The following is a 24,155-nucleotide window of genomic DNA, read 5'->3' as shown; positions in this document are numbered from 1 at the left end:
TTTCCCAAAACAACTATTCAGTTCTTTCTTTTTGCTAATAATTTGATGCAAGTGAGCTTTTATTTCTTTCAGATCACCAGAAGTATATCATCCCAACTACTGTGAGTAATCTACTGTAATCACTCCAGAGAGATCTGGTGATCTTCAAGCACTCTGCATCTCCTAGGGTGAGGCCTGAAGGTCACTGCTTTGTCTGAGACATTTACCTTGCTTATTGCAAACCCGAAGACTTCTTCAAAGTAAGCAGGCTGACTTATAAGGAGCAAATAGAAGGTCCAGCTTCTGCAAAAGTTTGCCACAATGATTGCATAAACTGGCATTGAAGTGAAAAATCTCTTCCAAGGAGTACTAAATTTCTAGGAAAAATAAAAAAATAATAATAAAAAAATTGAAGGCATTTTTGAGTAGGCAGAAGGCAGAAAGAGCCCAGTATCTTTTAGTATCGGGACAATTCAGGACATTGTATCTAATTTACACTGCAAATAACTTACATGCAAGTGAAAGATACCTCCTAGATTAACAGCAAAAGACAAGTAGAGAAACCTTTTTAGAATAGTTAGGATTATTAAGATGACTACTGTACCATTATTGCTCTGCTTACTGAAATGACAAAAGGTCTTCTAGAATCATACTATTGAGATAACAGGATCAATAATGGAATCAAAGAAAACTAGAGAAAACCTAGTGCGGTTCCCCACTTTTTGGCATGATACAATTTGAGGCATTCCACTGAAAGTTTTGTGAAAAAATGATTATCCAAGCTAAGAAATATGTGGTATCACCTGCTTCAACCCAGTTCATTTCATTCAGCAAAAAAGTCTGTGGTAGAGGATTTAATTTCTAAAACTTGCTTTTGATATTTCCAGTTTCTATTTATTCCTCAATACTCTCTACAGCAGGAACAAAAAACACTTCAGAGCCCTATTCACTTACAATAGAAATCAAATCAGAAGCTGAAATGTGTAACTATGGCAATACATATTGACATTCTCCCTTTTTTTTTAAACAGTAGTTGTGTTCTACAGGCAACCATATGCCTATGGTCATGTGTGAACACATGGTGGTGATAAGAAACATCATGATGGGAAAACTATGACCTGGAACAAGTGCGGATGTCTCCAGACAAGACCTGAGTTACTTCAGCCAAACTTCAAGAGCATGCCCAAAAGGAGATGCTTAATGCTCTCAGCAAAGCTATTACACAAAACATGTAGAAAGTGTGGAGTTGTTTTGCTCCAGAATGTTCTAAAGTAAAAGCCAAGAAGGAACAATTTATCAAGAAACAGCTTTGTTTTTCACTGATAGCAAAGTGAGTTATCTAAGGAAATGGAGAGAAGTTTGATGGGAAAAGAGGTTTTAGTTTTAAGTTTCTAGGATCTTCCAGGATCCTCTCAGAGAGAGAAGTCTTGAAACGATGAGCTGAGCTGCTGTGAGAGTGAGCAGGGCAAAAACCCTCTCCTTAAGCTTCCATCATTTCAATCATCCTTAATAAGAGCTCAAAAAGCAACTGGATAATTTAACATCTACAGCCAGTTTCTTATTTAGCTATTATTTCCATTAATATTTTTAGAACAAATGTGACAGTTACTCAAGGGCAGGAGATCAGAGTATGTTGTTTCCCTCTCCCCACTCCTTTCCCTTCCTAGATCAGGGAGGCTCTACAAACTGAGAGCTGAAACAGCGCTATGTGTTTTATGTGTTTTGCCTGTAGCTGAACTCATCCTGTTGAGCCTGATCCTGTAATTTTCATAAAAGGAAAAGCACCCAGACATCAACAGCAAATACTTCTGTTGCTCTTACACAGCTAAGAGTATTCATCCAGTCATATGCTCATCTTGTGTAAAGTACTCACAAATTATAACCAGAAAAGCTTTCTTTACTTACACTTGCACTAGCTAGGCTAGCTCCTTCTCCAATACTTGTTTCTATATATATCTTTTCTTCATTGGTTATTGTTGGATGTGCAGCAGGGCTCTCGTAGGCATGAAGCAGCCAGAACATGTACCAAACAATCCCAAACATTCCTGAAGAGGTGGGAAAAGAAAAGATCAGTTTTAGAAGCCAGTAAAGCCACCCTTCAATACCTTCCAGCCTTGAAGTTTGTTTCAAGAGCCAACTAAACCAAATATGCATAAAAAATAAGCCCAGGGAAGTAGGAAAACATGATAACTAACTAATGCTGGCTTGCAAAGCATTTGAGCATTTTGACACGTGTATTACATGAAATGCATGGGGTAGAGAAAAGGCAGAAGAAAAGCTTTGTGTGGCATCTGGGGAAGGAAGAAAGCAGACTGGTCATAACTTGGTTGCAATCTGCATAAAAAAGCTACACAGTTAGACTGTGGTGCCAAATCGTATGGTGCACTCTGTGATGCCAGAGAAAATAGAGAAAACCCATTTTAACATGGTTGCTGATGTGCAAGACCAGGTTTGAGACAGCTCTGTCATGTCCCACAGGGGGAAGCACAGGGCACCACAGCACAGCCCCAGGGTCATACCCCTGTGATGGGACCACTTTGCACTGCTTTTGCAAAGGGTGGGTGGGCAGCATGGGACAGATGACTCAGAGCAGGTTTCAGAGGCATTCAGCTCCCCACCAGCAGCATATGCTGTGGCATTTGCTGTTAGTGTGCACTCCAGGACATGTATTATGTGAGTGTTTGTGCTACAGAGTAACCTCTGCAACTGCATCCAACCCTGTCACTGGGTGACCATGGGCTGTAGCCTGGTCATTACAATTCTAAAACATTTTACAGCAGATAATTAAAAAATAAAAGCTTTCAGAACATGCAGTAAGCAGGGAATAAATGGGAATAACCATTTGCAGCAACTCCATTCCCCGCAACAACTTTGATCCATACTTTTAATACAGGTTTAACAAAACGGCTGGCAGTACCAGTCTAGTTGCAGGTCCTTTATGTCAAGCAACTCACCATAAATATAAAAGACTGATGACCATCCTATATACTGTACCAGCACACCTGCCAGCGGCATGGCTACCACTGCACCTGCATAAGACCCTGATGAGAAAAAAGGATCAAGAAAACATATCAGATATGATAGACGAGCCCAGTGCAGATGATCCAGGCAGGTGCTCATGGGGGCAGAACTGGAGGGACACCTCTGGCTGATTTGCACCATGCTTTCTTGTGAACATGGGGAATGGGCTGGCAACTGTAAAATTTAGCTTGGGGTGCTGGGAAGGACTGGCCCTCACTGGTGTGGGATCACTAGTCTTGTTTTCCACCTGGAAGGGGTTTGCCTGTAGGTAAATAGGATTTGCAAAGCTGGAACTGATGGTAAACCACCACACAGGCATAAGCTATATGACCTGAAGTGGGGAGTCCCTCCTAGCCCTGTGGCATATGAGGTGAGCTACAGGGAAGCTAATGGTCTAAATTTCAGAAGCCTTTTTGGTGTCCTGAAATCCTGATGGTTACAGATATGCTGGGAGGCTCTTGCCTGGCTCTAGCCCCGTGATCCCATGAGTGCTGCTAGGGGAAGGGGTGTTTAGACCAACCCTGAGTCTGTTTGACTATGTTTAGTTCATATCAGCAGCATGAAAAAACAGATGGAATAAATAGGCAAAAGCTGACAGGAAAAAAAAAGGTTTAAAAAGTGTTCCGTGCAAAGGTTTCTGTTTGGGAAATATATAATACTGATTAAATATATTTCCAAGTGACTTGTAGAAAGAGATGAGTATTTAAGTGCTTGGAAAGGAATTTTCATTAAGACCCTAGGGAGAATTCATGCAATCTGGACATTTGGGTTCAGTGCAAGGCAGCGTCAGTGGTTCCACATGCGAGAAGTATTGCTTCGAATTATTCTAGGAAATGAGATACTTTTAGTTTTAAGAGTATAACATACTTTGTTGATGAACATTTGGTAATGCTCTACACATTAGAAAATGCTTCTCTGCAATGGTTCACAGTGACCCTTCTCCCTCACTTCTGTGTAATTCATTTTTTCTACAGTAATAGCAAAGCCCCAGCCAAAAATATATTCAGAGAAACCACGAACCTGGTTAACATGGGTTTTCCTAATTTTTCCAATGTTCCTGTGCACCTTTTGAGTACAAGAATATGTGATCTGTAGCCACTAAAATGAGTGCTGGGCTGCAGGATGGATCTTTCTCTGCCCAGTGCTAGGATTTCAAAGAGAGAGCACGGAGCGTGGAGGGGCTTCTCTTTTTGTCTGTTCTTCTACAGAAAATGGAAATGCCTAAATAATCACTAAATCCTGGAGTCATCTGTAGTAAAAATAAAATTTCCATAATACGAAAAGCTGCTTTTTTCCTCTTGTTTCACTCCTCCTTTTACCCTTTCTCCTGTATTTTAGTGCTGTATTTTCCCTAGCCTTCCATTTCCACTGCTGATGGACAGACTGTTTTTACTACATTTTCTGTTGAATATTGTTTCCCACAGACATTCATCTTCAGCTGGCTTTACCACAACACCTGCATTTATTTTCATTGTTTTCCCTTCCACCTTGCCCAACTGCGTTCTCTTCAAAGTCCTCCTATTTCTGATTTTTCTCCAGCATTACTAGATATCCACTCACAGTTCCAATTTCACTGTTACAAATGGGAAGGGACACACCAAAAACAGATGATGAGGGTGTCTTAGAGGGAAATGACAGAATAAAATAATGAGCAGTGCCTTTTCCTTCATTGCTGACACAGTACATTTGAAATTACAGCAGAACCATTCCCGGCCTGTACACCACATATCTGGACTTTTTAGGGTAAAAAAGCAGAGGGAGCACATTTGGATCGTGCCTTGCCTTCCTTACATTTAGTCATCTCCCCAAATCCAGCCTGGAGCTAGTAAGGAGATACTAACATTCACTGTTTTGCCTGGAATTAGCAGCTAATTGAAGATTGCAGGTTTATGGAAAGAACATTAAGACATTAGGTAGGGAGGTGTGTAAGGAGGGAACAGCTCAAGCTAGACCTGGGAAAGTGCCAGATAGGTGTGACACTCGCAGTAGTCTTTTCTGGCAATGAACTGTGGTAGCACAGAGCAACCCGTGTCAAAAACTTCTACCTGGAGGATGGAATTAAAAGTAGAAAACTCTTTTTTTTTTTTTTTTCCATTAGCGTGTCTCTAAGCAAAAAGAGAGTATTTTTCTTGAAGAACAAGGTGTAAAACCTTGCTGTTTGTCCTGCTCCCTGCTTCACAACAAGGTTTAAGGCTCTTGCCAGAGGCTAGAAGCATTCAAAAGTGAATGAAAGAGTTTGATGTCTCCCTTCTTTACCCTGGGTTCTCCTCCCCAGAATCTTCTGAAATTTCCCACAAGCCATCTTCCAAAAGGCCAGCTATCAGCATTGGAAAGGGAACCAGAGAAGAGTGCAAAGTACAAGCCTGATCATAATTCAAAACAGAGTGAAGCAGAACAGCCACTGGCAACAAGTTACATCAGCTCCACTGCATTATATTAAGCAGCCAGCCTAAAGCACTCAAGTCCTTTTAAGATAATTTTTTTAAGTGTGTCCTTGTTTAGGAGGGTCAATTCAATATGTATAGTAAATGGAATCCCTAAGGATGGAGCAAATAAAAAAAAAAAAAAAGTGATTTCTCTCATGTGACACCTCTAGACCTATTTTAGTTTACCATGAGAGCCATTCTGAGGGTTGGCTTTAAATGATAAAAAGGTGACATATTAAACAAAAAGACTCTCAGGTTCCTGAGCTCAGAGTACAAGATAAATGGGTGTGTGGGCAGGTGCAGCAAAGGGCAGAGGGTTTGCCTTTCTCTTTTAAATCATGGAATGAATAAAATACATCTAATAGGAATATGTACTTACGTAAACTGTATAAGCCTATCAACTTACCACAGAAAGATGTTGTGGCCAACCTGCTTCTTTCCAGCGGAGGAGCCCATTTACTCCACATCCCATGGCAGGCTGGATAGGTGACGCCCTGGCAGACATTTCACACATCATATGATTTGCTTTTGCTGCATTCCTACCTCGAGCAGTTGCCGATACTGTCCAACCTGCCTAGCTATTCGTCACCATGGAATGGTATCGGAAGCATTAGGTAAACCCTGAAGAGCTCTGTTGTTTGGGTATGAAGATGTCGAACTAATTTGGATAATCACTTAAATGGTAATGTGTCTTGAAGTAAAAATGCTGTTTGGTACATGCAGTGGATCGCAAAAGTAAACGAAAATAGATCTAACTGCAGCACCGGAAACTTAAACTTTTTATTTCTTTTTAAGTAAACTTTAAAATATAAATCAATAGGATTAAAAAATTGTTATCCTAAATATGAGTAACAGAAAATTGACCAAAAGATCTTTTGATTTTTTTAGAACCAAATCTCCAAAACCAAATGATGTATGAAAGGACCACAATGGTGAGTGCTCCTACCTCCACCAGACCTTGCAGAATCCTTACAAACATCACACAGCCATAATGCACTCTTGCTGCAGAAGGGATGAACATATTCAGTGTAGATGTTAGAAAGATAGCTGCTCCAAATACCCTATGGAAAAAGTAACATGAAAGGGAATATAGTTATTGTCTACTCTTCAGAAGCAACACTGTTCTTGAGTACAGTCACAGAGACAATCCTACATATCACAATCTCACCAACTCAAATACTTGTAAAGTCCCCTTATTTTCAAAAGGGGATAAATCTCCATGTAATCAATACATTTTCTTCTCTGAATGGAACAGAAGTTTTATACATATTTAAACAAAGATGCTGGGTTTTTCTTTGTATCAGAGGAACAGAGATGTTGTTGGTACTGGAGGCTAAGCTGTTTATATGAGTCCTGACCTGAGATAAGCATTCCTATCCTGGGAAGTACTTAAATTCTGTGATATCAATAAGGTTTCACTTAAATCAGGTAAAGTGTGGTTTAAGTTCCTCTCTGAACATGGGCATGTGCTGGTTAGTTCCACTTGCTGCTGCTACAGTATATAGCATGGCTGCCTGCGAACAACTCCTTTCCAACGTCACTACTCTAAACGGCAGCTACAAGTGTCCTTTGTGACTATGACATAGAAGTGGCATTTCCACAAGACAACCTCTGTGAAAAATGTGATGTAATCCTTTTAAATCCCCTTCTTGGGAAGAGCACTTGCTGCAGCTGGGCACAAGTCAGTCAAGGCTCTAAATGCACCTGGGACCCAGTGCCTTTGGGAAATCATTTGCAGCCTCCCAAATGTTAACACCCATTAGAGAAACAGGCAGCAGAAACCTCTGTGTAATGGTAATGGATCCAAGCAGCATCCCTGAAAGTCCAGGAGTCTCTCAGGTAGCACTCAAAGCCGTGTCTGCCTCACTCACTGCAGTCTGTGGGAGCTTTTCCCAGCACAGACATGGGCTTTCCTGTCTTTAACTGAAGAGTGGAGCACACTTACTGCCCTATATCAATAATAAACAACAGTGACAGTAGACATGAAAGATGGCTGGGCTACAGGGCAGCCATTTCAGTATGGCATGGGCTGCAGGTTTGACAGGTACTGATGCTGCGGTGCAAGGGAAACGCATCCCTGCATGCCCAGCTCATGAAAATGCATCTGGGGAGCTCATTTGAAAACTGAGGTTGCTGCAACACAAAAAACACCACTGGAAACCAAGAAAGAGTCTGAGAACAACCAGCTGGAACAATCACTGAAGTTGCTACCATCAGTAGAAATGAGGCATACTTGATTTATTGTATTTCATATATCTTCACATCTGGCTGACTAAAGCCTCAGGTTTCCTTTCTGTGCAATGAATGGGGTCCAACAGCTGTGTCATGCACTCTCTGAATATCAAGAGTTCATTATTCCAGCATCTGTGGAAGCTGATATATATGAGGATCCCCTCTGAGATCCTGTTACAGCACTGACAAATATCAGAACTGACAGTAGGAGTTCCCCACAACTGCCAAGCATCATTTAAATTTAATGGATTACTGCTAATCCTCAATAGTTTACTGTCTTCTTTGTGTTGTCTGCAATTCAAAGCAACCATGTCTGGCTCCCTGCAGACTGCATTTGTGTGGGAGAGCTTTCATTCTGCTGGTAGAAAGTTGCAGACTTTGGTGGCCCTGGGGACCACAGCACTTAGGAGATGAGAGGTCAGCCCAAAGCTGTCCTGTCTTGCTCCGAGACTCAAGGTGACACTCTGAGAATAAAGCAGCCTCTTTTACTAAAGGCCCTCAACTCCTAGCTGTGCTGATGTTATCTAGAAGCGTTCTGCTGTTTGTGGACTATCATTCATGTTCCTTTTTGAAACTACTCAAATTGAGTGATATTTAACAAGTTTTGAACTGTCTTGTCTTGTTATGCGTGTGGCATTTCAAAAAGACACATTAAGCTTCATTCTGATATATGAATGGTATTAGACAGATATTTGATTTGAAATCGTATGATTTGGAAAACAGCCGTATTTTTCTCCCCCTTTTGATTTCTCTGCCAAAGACACACATATGTTACTATGCATAGCTGTTTGTCATAGTGCAATTCAAAATATTTATAAACTTTTAAAATATTTTGTTGCAATTCTTTTTATTTTTTCTTTTTTTTTTTTTTAAGTAAGGATTTCAATTGTTTACATTTCAGTCTCTTTTTGAAAACTTATTTACAGGAAATACATGTCACCTCATTTTTTGAATCTGGGCTTATTATTCACAGCAGTATTAATGGCAGTATTATAGTGCGAAGAATCTACAGTCAGAGATCAACACTCTTTTATCTGAATTCTGTATACCTATCGACAAAGACTACAGTCCATGCCTAGACAGCTCATAATCTGAATGACAACAAAGCACTCAACAGAAGAGCACAAAAGCAAAGAGCCTGGGTATGCTGGCAGAGGGAAGTGACAAACAAATGGATTTATATAGAAAGTGGTCTGAAGATCTGAACTCTAGTACAAAGCCTGTGATCGTATCTTGACATCTAGAAGACTGCTTTCACAGGCAAATAAACATTTAGTTGAGAAATAAGTATTATTTAGCTCTCTATTATGAACAGTGAAGAAAAGAGTTGTGCACCTTGCTACCTTGCCACTAATAGAAATATCAGATCTGTTATCGTAATGTTATTGACAGTTTCAGGGAACTACAGCAGATTATGTAAATTAATAAGCACGTGAAAGAATGAGCCGTAAGAAAGAGAACGTGCTAAATTATCCAAACACCTAGCTCTAAACACTGAGTTTGCAATCTCTGCTACTTTATTTAGTACCAACTCTTAATATGCCTAGGTTGTAAATGCACCATTTGCACTGAGTTAGAACCAGTCACTCCTGCTACTGTTTAAGAGGGCGAGCAGTGTTTCCATAAAAAGGCAACATCTTTCTAACAGTTCACTGTCAATTATCGCAAAGATGTTAGTCCCCACCATGACCAAAAATATCTCAGTTCTGTTCAATTAATTTGCATATTCTCTCCTCTCTGCCATGATCCCTGGCCAGCTGCCACTTTGGGATCAAAACAGACTACTTCAGTGACAGACTCCTCCACCCAGCAGAGCGCTGTTACTGAAAACCGCTATCAGGACGCCTTATGTTTCACGTATCCTTGTCATCACCAAACAATGATGAAATTATGTTTGGTTGTATGTTTGAGGACAAGTAACAAGTTAGAGGGACATTGTCACTAAATGGTTCATGAACTTTTTGGTGGAATGCAGACCGACACAAATTTGGATGAATGTATAAAGTACATGGTGTTAGGTGGTTTTGGTGCAAACCCCTAAAGCACTCAATATTTTCAGCTGTTCTGAAATCCATCTGAATCCCTCATTATCACAGATAAATGTTTGCATTAGAGAAGTGCCCGGGCTGGGGGCATCCGTGTACGTTCAAGTTTTCACAGTGCTGAGCAGGATTTAAACAGGTGACAAAAGAATCTATACCTAAAACTATAATGTCAATGAAAGGACAGAATAATATATCTCATTGCCAGAGTGCAGCTGGGACAAAATAAAACATTTGCCTTACTGGGGTGGTGGGTTCACAGACTGGCCCCTGGTTTCCTGCTCCATGTGTCTTAGCAAACAACAGAACTCAGAAACTCAGCACCACTGTTGGATCTACCCAAGCTGAAATTGGTTGGGTAAACAAAGAATAAAGGAAAAACATCATGTTAGCCAGACCTGTGAATCCTATTACTACAAACAGAAATTATCTTTGAGCCCAGCTTTTGGAATATAATCAGTCCTCAGCAAATTCTACTCCTAAACCTGGTTATGATAGTCAAATTCATAATTTTATATTTTATTATAGTATTATATTGAGTCTGAAAGTCTCGTGGGGACAGAAATACAGCTTTCTGTGCATATGTGCAACGCATACCAAGGGAAGCAGTCAGCTGACAGAATACATTGAGCTACAGTGTAAACATGGTTTGCAAGAAAATTAAGGAAACAAAAGCCAAATTAATAATATACTGCATTATCCAGCCAACAGTGTGCACATCTGTGGTTTGGGGCCCTTCTGCTGCAAAAGCTGGTGGCAAGACTACAAAGGCTGGGGAAATGATTAAGCTTAGCTAATTTGTTTGGCTTAATCAGCAGATGGAAAAATACTCTGCTTAGGCACTTTTGTGTGGTAGAGAAATGAATAATTGAGGATGCCGGTAGTGTTGAAGAAGCAGTGCTAACTGAACTCTAACTATTTGTTATGGATAGAGGGGAGTTGGGACAGAACTTCTAGGCTATTTTATGGGCTGACTCTGTCATGGACTCATTTCCATTAGGCCATATGGGTGGGAAGAACTCCTAGGCAGTCTTGTAAACCCCTAACAGCTCTTTGTGGACTGCAGAGAGCAAAGTACTTTGTTTTGGGGCAACATAATATATAACTAGTCTTAAAGATCTTTTCCAATTCCTAAAGTGTCGATAAGTTATGTCTTGTTTGCACAGAATGAAATGACCACCAATCGTCTTTTTTATCTGTAGATTCCAAATGCCATTAGCATGCACATCTTATGAGCTCATTCACAACCAGCTGTATTCAGACAATCTCCCTCTCTCTGTTGTGATCATATTCCAAGTTCTGAAGATTTTTTGAAGTAAAGCCCAAAACCAAACTTAGCTTTGGCAAAGTTAGATACTTCTCTTACTTTCATCTTCAAAAGCAGTTGAATTTAAAAAAAAAAAATAAGCCCACAAACACAATGAGCATAGAAGAAATCTGTATAGGTGCTCAGAGTTCACCAGAGAACATGAAGGTCTATTAGAAGTTCTAGGCAATCCTAATTACAGATATCAGGACCGTCTCCAGCTATGGTGAGGCTATCCATAGGCATGAAGATGGATTTGGGTCTTCAGAATACAAATAGTTCTGTAACGCCTACATGCCCAGCTTCAGTCCACAGGGTATTTTTAAAGGAGAAAAGTAACATTTTGTTGGAAAATTTTTGTTTGGTGTCGAGCTAAAAAGCACTAAGGCAACTTCTGAAGGACAAATGCTACAATCATTGTCTGAAGCATTAAGTGTGATTTTCCTAACATTCTCCAGAAAGTATTATTGTTTAGCAAACAAGAAATGCATAAATATTTGAGATGAACAAGCTAAATTGGGAGAATCAGCAATAGACCTGTAATGGAAATGTAGTCTCATTTTTGGTTATAGACATAAATACTGCATGTTCAATTCAGATGTGTATTCCTGAAACACATTAATTCGCCATGTTGGTAATCATCATTTAAACAGTGTAAAACAGTCATCAGGCTGTAAAGCTTAATAATTTTGGTTATTGTTCTCTTACCTGTTAGCAGCCAATTTGTTTGAGATGAACCCTCCTGGAATTTGTGTCACAATGTAACCCCAGAAAAAAGAGCCATGAATAAGTCCCACTGTCTCTGGATCCCAGTTGAATTGGGCCTTCTGTAAAGGAAACAGAAAAAATGCTGTAAGATGAAGCATATTCATTGTAAGATAACCACTATTTGGAAGTCACATAGAAGTCACTCATCCTCCCAGTCAAGGCAGTCTCTTTACACTGGTGTTGCTGAGCTTGAATCCCCCCAGTTAAAACAAAAGGATGTCAAATTCCTGTGTGAGATTACTGCTTTTGCTCTTAGCTTTCAGTCAGGTGGATAGGAATGGGGAAAGATTTAAACCAGAAGGCAGATAATCCTGGACCTTCATCTTTGCCACTTGTCACTGCTTCCCCCTGGGCTGCTTAGTCCTGAAACGTGCTCGGTGTTATGACAAGGACCTGGTGCCTTTCAATGGCCATATCCATTTCCCCGTGATTATCAAGGTTGCTCAGTCCTTTGGGTTGACTAGCTGCCTGGTCAGGCTGGTCACATGTTATCCATGGTCCTCATTGTCAGGGCCAAACTCTATCCATGCATTAAGTGTCGCAGGAGCAGAAAGGGTAGGGGAGAGTGTCAGGGTGAGTAACACATGAAGACAAGCCAATATAGAAATAAAACTAGGTAACATGAGCTAGCTGACTAGTTTATCTTTTATTAAAAGTCATGCCAGTTGTAGGGCTGGATTTGGATACAGAAGGCTACCCACAGGCTGCTCGTAGATGGTTCCTAGACAAAAATGTCTGCAGCCAAGAAAAATGCTTTCACCATACACCTCATCCTTGGATACCAAGCAGTTTCAGTCTTCTCAAGGCTCTTCCTGAACAAGGACATTCCTGTTTGCTGATGAGCCTGTTTGACATACCTTGTTCAGAGGAAGGACAGCCAAAGGCTGGGCAAAACAGAGGAAGTGAAGCATAGAAAGGTGAGTCCAAGGTGCCCCTCCTGCCCTCCCTTCTGGGAGGTCAGACTGGGTCTGGCTCAGTATAATCACACCAATGTAAGGTCAGTGTCAACTTTTCCTCCTTGAACCCTCAGTTCAGAAGAGCTATTTTGGAGCAAAGAGAAACTGCAATGTTGTGCTTCATGATCATTTTTGTGCTAATCACATGGCAAGGAAAGGTGGCTAAGTAACATATGAGGAAGATGCATGGATGTCTTTTGGATTCTGAATTAAAACTGTCACTAAAACAGTACTGAATAATGACAACTAGTGATACTTTATTTTTTTGTATTACTTTCTGTGTGGAAAAAGAACCAGTTTTCCTCAGTAGGTTGATTTTTTTTTTCCCCCAAACAAGCAAACTGAAAAACAGCTCATCATTTGACCTGCAGGGAGAAAGACGGCATTAATTAGACAGGCATGTTTACAGAGGGCTAAAGGACATCGCTCCCCATCAGTATACCTTCTGACAAGAGACCCACTTTCCTGCGCTGAGTTACATTTCTGTTTTAAATACCTAATTTTCTGCTAGTGATTTCCAGCTTAGTTTCTAGCTAGTGTTAATTTCTGGAGGCAGAAATACCATGAGACATGGAAAAAGTTGCTGTATCGGGAGATGCTTATGCCCAAACAGAATAATTTGGATTCATGAGATGAGTTTGTGTTAATTTCCTCAAACTACCTCTTCTGAGGTTCACAACCTATGACTTGCTCCAGGGTGAAGCACAGAACCAGGAAGTCACAGCAGGACCCCAGGGAGCAGGAATTAGACTGAATAAACACAAATTCAGCAACAAGTCTCAGCAGCAGAAGCTGGTCAGAGGAGACTGAAGATGAGGAAGAACTAGGAAACTTCATTCACTTTGGTAAATCTTTGTGGGATTTGTTGAGTCTGATTAGAAACACTCTGTTTGACAGCTAGGAAGAGGAGAGAAAAACACTGAAGGGCTGACCATGGCACAATATGGGAAGGGAAGGGAAGGAAGATTAATTTAATACACAGCCCTAGAATCATAAGCATCATCTCTGGTCTTTGTAGGTTAGTAGCCCCTGTGACCACAAGTCATGCTGGCAGGCACACTTTTGACTTTGGATATTTGCTATAGATACTTTCTGCAGTTTTCTTTACCAAAAGTAAGAATATTTGGGAGAAAAACTAATTAATAATCGCACATTCATCTCTAGAAACATGACAGAAGGTATCTGCCTCTCTGGGAGATGTGTTTTGTTTTAGGCAATGTGCTGACAAACGAAAGATAATGGGCTGGGGGGAGCCTCTGTTCCCTGGGAGGGTCTGATGATACTTTGTCCTTCTATAGTGGCTTTCCTCCTAGACCTCACCACATGAAGAATCATCAGGTAAGGGTTAATATTCCTGTGAATAGTTTGTTAAGACAAAAATATCCAAAAATATAAAAAAAAATAAGTCAAGAAGTAATGCAAATGTGAATGAGGTTCAAGTTCATAAAGTCCATAAAGGGATTCATGATATCACAGCTATGTACAAAGGCAGTACTGGGGAAACTAAGGTTTGTATTGAACCTGCAGTTCCTTGGGTGCATTGTGAAAAGCTTGTAGGCATCTGCTGTGAACCACGTGCCATCTACTGCAAATTTGAAAATAGCTTGGCACCTAGTTCCAAATACCTCTTGACAGTAATTCACATTGTCAATAACTTGCAAAAACCTGTTGCCTTATTGCCAGTGACTACTTTAAGGTCTTGAAAGTCACCTGCTGATCTGAATGGTGTGAGTGGAGTGCTACATACAGCAATTAATCATTCCTTCTGTAGCAGCATCAGAGCGCGCTTCCCTGAGAGACAGTAAATAGTAAAAGCTTCTGCCACCACAACAAAATCTTTCTACAGCTGAAAGATCAGGGACCTGACAGATATGCAAGCCAATTCAGTTCTAATTTCTGCTACTTACGTCCTGTATGACATTGCAAATCCTCAGATCTTACAGATTTTAAATATGACTTAGAGACCTAAATACCAATTAAGCACCTACACATCTATGTGAACCCAGACTCATGTGTCTCCCTGCCTCCATTTTTGGTCTATGTATACACAGTACTTTGATATGTGTCACTTTGACGATTTTGCAATGGGTTCTACTCAGAATAGCGAAAGGAAGATGGTTTCTCACCTGCAGCTCTGGTTTTCCATTAACATAAACAGTGTTATTGTTCACCATTTCCACAATAGCAACACCCAGGTTGCACCTAATTCCGAAGGAGATGCAAAAGCCCAGACCGCTCATTATGGCGATGATGTAGCGCTTGGGCAGCCCACAGCAGTAGCAGTCGCATGGTGCTGGCTTGCGGGTGCTTGCCTGCACAGGTCGCCCCTCTTCTGTCAGCTCAATGTGATCCTCCTCTACGTTGGTGCCATCGATTTTCCTAAACAGGTGAAGAAAGAGAACATAATAAAATGCCTTATTGTCTCAGTAAAATTTGCTGAAAGGTAGATGGGCAGTTAGGCAGTTACATGCTCCAGTCAGCTGCTAGATCATCTCCTTGTGAGGCATTTGTCTCTTGGCCGTGTGAAGAGTTAAGGCTGGGCAGGCTGTGAAAGGTTAGCATAGCCTGCACTTTTTCACGAACAACCTTTGAAGTTTGTATATCCAAGCCACCTAGCTGGACAGCTAGCTGCAAAATGTTCACAAGCTATTCATGAGCATGATTATAAAAGCTCTACTGAGCTCTGTTGTGAGAAATTCTGCTGATTGTCAGGAAAATATAAATATGAAGAAATTAATCATAATTTCTAATTAGATGCCCTAAGCAGAGCTAGCAGTATGTTCCAAGAAAAGGCCAAATACAGCACAAAGCATGGTTTTGCTTAGCCCAAAACTCCCTGTGAATTTATTTTCACCAGTGAGACAAAAATCAGGGCTATACTGAAGAGGAGAAGAGGCTCTGGTGTCAAAAGCACCTATTTACGATGACGTAAAAGAGGCAGGCCCAGACTTCCTCTGCCTGAAGGGATTTGAAGCCACGTGTCTCCTCTGAAACATCCTCTCACCACAAGGACTTAGGTCATTGCAAAGTGATCCCCTGCAACTCCTACTGTAGAACATGTTGCCCTTTGTGTGAAATACTTAATATAAAATGAGATCTGAAGGAAGGCAGTAGCTTTCTGGGCTGTTGGTTCACCACTCCTCAGCAGTGGAGGCTGAAAGGGCTTTGCCTGGGATCAAATTTGGTGTGGCAACTGCAGTGCATTTGGGAGGAACCAGGAGGGAAGGGTCAGGGACGTGGGTTCTCTCATTTACTTGGGCTAGGAGCAAATGGTACCCAGCTACTTCAGCCTGTGAGAGGCTGCCCACCAACTACGGCTAACATGGGAGCACAGCTCCTCCGGTTTTGTGTAGCCAGCCTCTCTTTTTCCTACAAGCACTACATATTTTTAAAAATGGCACTTCCATGTAATCTGGAATTGCATGATCGTGTAATTAAAAATTAATTTGGTCTCCCAGTTTGATTAGAGCCACAAACATCCTGTGCTGTAAAACCAGGGAATGTTTCTGATAGCAAAGGTGAGGTCAGAAAGAACTGAACATGTAGCCCTGGACTGGAGCTAAATGCTTCCTTTCCTAACATTAACTTCCCATACCTTTGTTTTAAATGCAGAATATGGGTTTTCTGACATGCCTAAACACTTAAGCAGATGGTTAGCTGTGAATACATGACTAGCCCACTGAACACTTCCTGCAAGCTTAACGTTACATGTTTACTAAAGGAGGGCCTCGATCAGCAGCTACGTTACAAAGCCTTTCAGTTTTGGCATTGCTCTGAAGCTGTGAGCTCAGGATCCAGCTCCTTTTGTGTCTGCCATGGTGTCACTCTCAGTACTGTGAAAATATGAACAGTTACTTAATCTAAAAGAAGCCCGGCTTGCCCAGTAAGATGATGAAATGATTTCATTCACTCGTTTCTGATAAGGAGTAACTTATTTCCTTCTTTCACACATGTGGCTGAATGTATTTGAAATCTAATGCACTTTGGTTTTCCACATTAAAATTGTCTATAAAGAAACGTTGCCAGAGTACGTATGGATGGGCTACACCTGGCTGATCTACAGAGTAGCTGTTTGGGTTTTTTTGGGAGAAAAGGGCTGGTTTAATCACAGCTTTCTCCAGTTGCTGCAAATCTAATGTACTACCCATAATCTAACAAATAGTACTCTATACTAAAGGTTTTGCAAATAGAGGTGGTATGTGTGGCCTCCTGGGGTGTTTCCTGTGGACTTATGTGTATCTTTCCAATATGAAATTTCACCTAAAAATCTCAGCATTTCTAGGCTTTAGATCTCCAGGCCAACTGGTGTATCATTTACTATGAGTCCTTTTTACATCATATCATCAAACCCTTGCTCCAGCCTTATTCTAAGCAACAAGAAAAGAAAGCATGTTACAGTCCCTCAGCTCACACTTCCAAGAAACAGTAGGATCAGAGTGTTTTGAGCCAGAAGGGAACTCAAGGGGTTATATGATTTAACCCCTTGCTCAAAGCAGTGCTAACTGCAAATTTTGATCATTAGCTCATCGTCACGCCGGAAGGAAAACTTTGCATTAAAGCAAGGTAACACAGAAAATGTGATATTACTGTGGTGTTATTGAAGGTGATTGAGATCTCATGATTCACTGGCAGGGAAACAGCATTTGTTAGTGAAATGAGAGTACAGAGAGTAATGCAGTCAGACACTTTAAAAAGGAGACACCATATATTCCATGATCTCTGTGACAATATAGGTAGGTGTAAACTGAATAAAATATCAACAATAAAGACTTCAGGAAGTGAAAAGACAATTGAATAATTATTTTTTAGAACAGTTGTCAGCTCAAAAGCATTATTAACAATCCAAAAGAAGTAATTTAATTATCTTCCTCCAACATAATCTAAGACACTGATTGAATTAAATCAAAGTACAATTCCTCAAATTTTTATACCTTTACCAGGCTCTCTACGTATAAGAGAGATATTAGAAATTGGTGCATTATTTTGGGCAGTTGGCAAAGATTAGACACATCGTGCAAAGCCAAAACATCTGTTCTGATCTGGATATTTTCAGCTGGCTGTCAATTCACATAGGCATGAAAACATCCTTCTGCTCCAAATGCGCTGTTAAAAGTGGTGAGCCAGGACTAGCACTATGTGCCAACATTGCCTCTGTGGAGAAATTAATTGTTTTGCTATTGTATTCAACTACTCATTAATGAAAGCATGTTCAGGACTGATCCATAACCCTAAATCCACAGAGTATATTTCATACCCCCAGAGCTTAATGTTAACCTCTGTATAACAGATTTGTCTTGGAGAAAACTATTTTCAAACAGCAGCATAAAAATGGAGCCAGGATGAAGCATTAGCAGTGCAGACATCCAATGAGCCAGTGTCTGATCTAGCTTTTTGGCTTTATTTTATTGAACAGGTACATAATGAGGATATGATAACTCCGTGAAAAGATGAGAAATATATCTTCGAACTGATCCATATATTTTGGTAGCACCACTGAAAATTTTCACTTGTTGTACACGAACGATTTAGAAGAAAACTGCTTGAGAACCAGGGCTCTCCTCTAATTGCCTGACTAATGCAGGAGAGCATTTTGCTGCATGGAAAATGTTCAGTCCTTACATCAATCTGTTTCCTTTATTTCAGCAAACATACAACACTTGGCAAGTAAGAAGAGCTAAACTATTTGAAGGTATCTGCGTCCATGTTCTGTGCCCAAATGTCATAATAACTGGATGTAAATTTCTCTTCTTTATTGACTGACTTTACTCTGGCATATACAGAATTTTGGAAGAGTGAAAGAAATTTCAAAAGTTCCCATCAGTAATTGATAATATCCCAAGAACATATATACATTCACAATCTCTTTATGGGATTTTAGCATAGGAATTAGTTATTTCTTCAAATGATAAATTAAGTGGACCAGAATAATACCATTTCATTTGATTAAAAACACATAGATTCTACAATAATGGGCAAATATTAATACTTATCATGTGTTAGAACACATTCTAGAATGACTTCTACCAGATATTACAGTCTTTCACAGGCAGCTGCAGCACAATCATACACAGTGCTCAAACCGCACACCTACAAATCCAGCATCGGTCATCACATGCAACAATTATTGAGGATCCTGGCATAACTTCAGAAACCTACACACTGACTATCAAAACATATCACTTATCCAAAAGCAGATGCAATCTTCTGAGATCTCCTTTACTCTCTGGGGAGTTGCCCAGGTGATAATTTTCCATGCCAAATCCTGCAGTTGATGCATTGGTACAAAATCCTTGTACAAACAGGCAAACCCTCTTAAGTCGCTCAGTGCATGGGACATCTCTGGCTGGTTTCTGCATGGTATTTGCATGAAACTCATGGTATGTCTCAAACATAGGACCCATGGGACTGCATCTCACAGGTGCTGCACTCCCAGGCTGCAGGGCAGCCTCGCAGTTTCTCCTCAGCACAACCTTGATGCAGGAGGGGTGCCCCACGGGTGCGGCAGGGCAGCACTGCACACGTGCACTGTGCCCTTGCACTAACACTGTTGTACAAGAGGCTTTGCAATACTCACAGGCCAGCTTAGTCTGGACACTCTCCATTGTGTTCACAGTGCTGCATGGGCTGCAGTGCACCAAACTCTCTGTACTTGTGCACAGAGGAAAAATTTGAGAGGACTAAGGCTATGATCCAGCACAGACAGATGAGCCCTGTCCAATGCAAGGGTATATCACCCAGCTTCAGGTTGCAGTTTTTAGAAGTTTGGGCTGTCTGATCCATCAAGGGACATCTGCAGCAGGCAGAGCTGCACCTATCAGGGCCCAGACTACATACAGCAGCTATGTGACACAAGGCATGCAACTTTTCGCATTAGCAGTGACATTATTGAGTTGTAAACCCCTTTAGTCACTTCCCACTCCATCAGTTAGCTCGTCCAAGACTCCTGAAATCCTCAGAGAAGGCAGGGCCTGAGATTTTACTTTAGTTCATTAATTTTTCTTTGATTACACTAAGTTCACAGAAGGACCAATGTGTTCGTGCCCGCCAAGAAGGTCTGCAGGAAAAGCTTTATTTTCTGTGAAACTTATAGGGCTTGCAAAGCCCCAGCTCTGATATCCATTCACCCAAGCCTTGAATCCTCTAAATTGCTTTTTGGTGCTCCACTCTATTTTACTAATCAAGAACAAACCAGATTTTGCATTAAAAATTATTTCATACATGGCTATTTTCTAAAACATCTAGTGAATGTATTCCAGATAAAGATAATCTGAAAACAAAGGGGTCTCTTTCTAAAATCTCACAAATGAAACTGTTGGCAACAGCCTAGAGAGAGGACACCTCTCAGGTCTCACCAGTTCAGCCCCTCCTTGCCTCACCTCCAGGATCCAGCTACCCTAAGTAACCTCCTGTGGGCTGACTCTTGTTTGGCAGCAACCACAAAGTAATTTGAGGTTCTTACCCACCTGTGAGAAGACCGTAAGTCACTTCATGCTGCTTGTGCTTTAGCACTAGAACTTGTCTACAGGCAAATGCTATGGAGCAGCCGGTATCTGGCAGCTGGTTTTGCCAGACTCTGGCTTCTGGATCTGCTCTGTTGCTTGCAAGCAGAAATGTGGTAGGAAGGCATAGATTCATCATATGTACCAAAGTCGTGAAGTATTTTTCTACCCACTTTGATAGTTTTGATCCCACATCAACACATGTAAGTCAGTAGCATCATACTCAGAGACCTAATCAAGAATGTGCATTGATATAAAGCAAGACTGTGCATGAATATAATTAATCACCTATCAAATGCTGGAAGAGAAACCAAATTCTTTGCTGATTTGCAATATATTAAAACCAAATGGATTGAATGAAGAGCACAGTCGTGGTTGCAGATGATACACACACATCTGTACCTTGTAAAAAAAGCAGTGCACACTCTTGTTTGCAGGCTAAACTGTAGAGAATGAAGGTCAAGTTAAAAATATGCATGTTTTATTCCTTGCAGAAACCTTCAAATATGACTGCACACTTCCTAAGAAACTGCTAGATTTGCAGCAATCCTGACTTCGACCTGATTGCAGACATAGTAAAAAAACTTTTATTGTTTGGGTTGTTTCCTCCAACGGCTAGTATGTCTAAGAAAGGCACTGGTATACAGATGTTTAAAACAGAAAATAATTTTGTCCAGCAAACTTTCTTGTATCTCAAGTCAGATTTGGTTTGGTTTGATTCAGTACCGATGTTGCTGAAGTTGGATGCCAGTGTTATCAACTGCATAGGAACCAGCACAACATCCTTGATACACAGCTACAAGAGGAAAGCAAGCCAGCTAATCTAAAGTTTGCATACCATTTCCACATAGCAAACCCAGTGTACTACCCCAGTATGTACTCACTAAATACAAACCCTACGTGTATTTGGTCAAATAGGCCAGGAGAGCCCAGAGCAAAGAGAATTTATGATTGAATAAATGACTTAACTTGATGTTTTGAAAGAAAAATTGAATCCCTGGAAGTACTGTAGAATATCTTAGAAGTAAAAAACCAAAAATGTTGGACCTCATTTATAGCGCTGTAAATGCAGAAGAGTAAAGTTGAAACTGCGTGCAACACAGATACTCTGTTCACATGGTGCGGAAATAGTGTAACCAGCAATGTATCAGTGCATATTAGTAACTTTGAAAGTATACGTGCTTATTTTCTTGCATATGCATGCTACAGTATAATACATGTAAAATACTATACATTTTCTTTTGATCAAAGGCACATTCAGATGTGCCAAGAACTGTATCTTGACTCAAAATACCCAAAAGAAGGTAATCAGACGGATATGAAAGCAAATACAATTCAATCATTAAAAATACCTTCAATTAAAATGTTGGCCTGATTCATACAAAGATTTGAAACACTTAACATCCAGCATGCAAGAAATGCCACTGAACCCTCTGGCTCTCATCTATTGATTACACAAGTAAATGTCAGTGGCCATTACCAATAGAAATAATCTTCCATTTAAATGAGAAATTCTTTTCCTTTATGAAACTGGCCATTTGTTAAATCATATTTTCATTTATCAAAAAAATAAAAATCTTTCAGTTTGTTGCTTCATAAACTGTCAGATTAAGATAAAAATCTTTAATCTTTTTTTCTCTTTTTGCTAGCAAACAGCTGCTGCTTCTTTTTCTCTGAATTTGTTGGTCTCCGTAAACACACACATACACATCTCTACTTAATACATTTTCTCTTACTGATTCAGAACAAGATTTAATTATTTAAAAGTTTTTAATTTAAAACAGCTTTTCATGCTCTTTGTAATATTAGACCACTTTCATAACTTATTTTCACCTTTTTTTTTGTTTAATATAAATATTCTATCATCTATAGTCATATGCTGTTGTAACTGCTCCTTTTACATCTTCTGTCTTGCAGCAAGGTGTCTCTCATTACCTGAACTCAAATAATTTTGCAACTCTAAATTCTGTTTTATGTTTATACATTTTTCTGTACTTCATTTCTCTTTAATAAGTTGAACCATTGGACCTGTCTGGGAATTTTCTGTTGGATTTTACCTTCTCAGATTCCCCAGTGAGTCACTGACGGCATTCTTGACCTCTTCCTTTCCTGGATTAAAAAATCTTTCCTTCAGCGAACCAAACCCTTTGAAAGGCATTTTGTCTTTCTTGCTCAGTAAATCCCTTAGGTTAACAAGGATTCACCTCTGCTGTCATATTTCCCGATGCCAGACTCGGGAGCCTCCACCAGTCCCCTCGGTGACCTCTGTAATAACAACCAGTTGCTCAAGAAAGGAGCATGGAAGTGGGGAAAAAAAAAAAAATCAAAACAGATCTTCCAAAGCCAGAAAGTGAAAGTCAGTCAGGAAGAGCTCTGGAGCAAAACCCCTTTGAAGCACACAGGGACTCCGCCGTGTGCTTGCAGGAGCTCTGCTGTGCATCTGTGCAGGGTTGGGTACCTGTAGGAGGGCAGCTAGTCCAGAGGCTGCAGGAGGCGAGCTGGAGGTGCTGCGAGGGCTGGTGTCCCTGGGCAGGACGTGGCTGCCTGCTCCACTGGCGAACCTCAGGCTGGCTCGCTGAGGCTCATCATCGGTGCCTCCCTCTGTCCCTCCCTCCCTCCCTCCCCTGCCTCTTTCACGCTGAGATCCTGTGCAACGTGGTGCTATAGTAACGGACACAATACCTGTCCTCAAGCCACTCCAGTTCATTAATAAGACTTCATCTATGGCAAGGGCAAGAAGTTTATTAAACATTTACGAGTCCTTTCTGCAGAGAGGAAATTATTGCAAGCTACAGTTCCCGGTCACTATGTACCCCCCGCCCAGATGAGTCCTCCTACCCCAATGCACCTGAAGCCTTGAACCCAGAGCTACCTTCCCCAGCCTGGTGATTTATTACTGATGTTCCTGGGCCCTTGGGTGGACAGATGCAGGGGTTCGTTGGTGCAATGCTGTTTGAATAAGCAGTGAAAGACTGGCTATAAGTTGGATGCCTTGCATTTTTGAAACACAAAGTGGCTGAAAGAGGTGAGCCGATCCAGCTCAGCATGACTTCATAATGACAACACACTTTTCCTAGCATGGCAGAAAGTATTTAATGAAAACACCTGTGGAAATGCAGCCTGCCAGTACCCTCGTCAAGCCTGTATGTTGGCTGGAGTTAAATGAAGAAATTCCACTTTTGGCAAGTCCTCGGTTATTGGGTTTGGGTTATGGACAACATAACCCACCTGTGACTCATGACCCCCTGTTCCCACTCTGCTACCAGCTGTCTGGTGCCCTGAGCAAGCTGCTGTGGATTTGGTCCCTTCCTCCTGCCCTGTGCTTGTTGTTATCCTTCCAGGCACAGAGGCCATGCTCCTCCTAACTTCTGTTCAGAACTTGGTCTCCCCAGACTCTACAGAGGGAAGGGAAAAGAAAGTGAGAAAGTGATTCCTCCAGAGAAAGAAACTGGATCTGAGGATTTTTTTTCACCTACAGACTTCTCATTTGGGTGTTGGAACTGAATGAGTAGGATTGAGTGGGATGTAAACCTGGGATAAAGTAGGGCAAGGACTATCTGCCCCTCCATTCCTCCCCTGGATCCTTGCTATTGCCAGCAGTCTCTGAGTTTCACATGTCTCCGTAATACAAATACCAAATTTCTGGGTTGTCCCAGCTCCACTACAAGAAAGGTAATATTGGAAAAAAACACTTCCTCATGGTTAGATGAGGCAGGCAAGCAGCCTGCACTAAAATCCTTTATTCCTAGTATATACACAAATAGAGAAGAGAAGAGAAGAGAAGAGAAGAGAAGAGAAGAGAAGAGAAGAGAAGAGAAGAGAAAGCAATGGTTGGGAGCTAAGGAAGTTTTGCTTGTCTGGAGTGTCTTTTGTTGCAGAACTGGTTACCATTTCTTTCTCTTCTTTGAATAATTCATGTCCTGTAG

General features: G+C 40.9%; 1 protein-coding gene across 1 annotated transcript in view; it reads right to left on the bottom strand.

Annotated features, from left to right (window-relative positions):
• SLC17A8 (solute carrier family 17 (vesicular glutamate transporter), member 8) overlaps positions 1-22,387 on the bottom strand; it is a 28,630-nt gene extending 6,243 nt beyond the window's left edge. The window contains 8 exon segments of the mRNA XM_010083745.1: positions 207-356; positions 1,885-2,024; positions 2,934-3,020; positions 5,833-5,920; positions 6,373-6,487; positions 11,715-11,833; positions 14,857-15,109; positions 22,287-22,387. Of these exon segments, the coding sequence (XP_010082047.1) occupies positions 207-356; positions 1,885-2,024; positions 2,934-3,020; positions 5,833-5,920; positions 6,373-6,487; positions 11,715-11,833; positions 14,857-15,109; positions 22,287-22,387 (1,053 nt within the window).
• Between the last annotated feature and the right edge of the window lie 1,768 nt (positions 22,388-24,155).

The sequence above is a fragment of the Pterocles gutturalis genome, unplaced genomic scaffold (genome assembly GCF_000699245.1).
Source record: "Pterocles gutturalis isolate BGI_N339 unplaced genomic scaffold, ASM69924v1 scaffold6640, whole genome shotgun sequence".
NCBI lineage: Eukaryota > Metazoa > Chordata > Aves > Pterocliformes > Pteroclidae > Pterocles > Pterocles gutturalis.
This window is presented reverse-complemented; position numbering and strand designations above follow the sequence as displayed.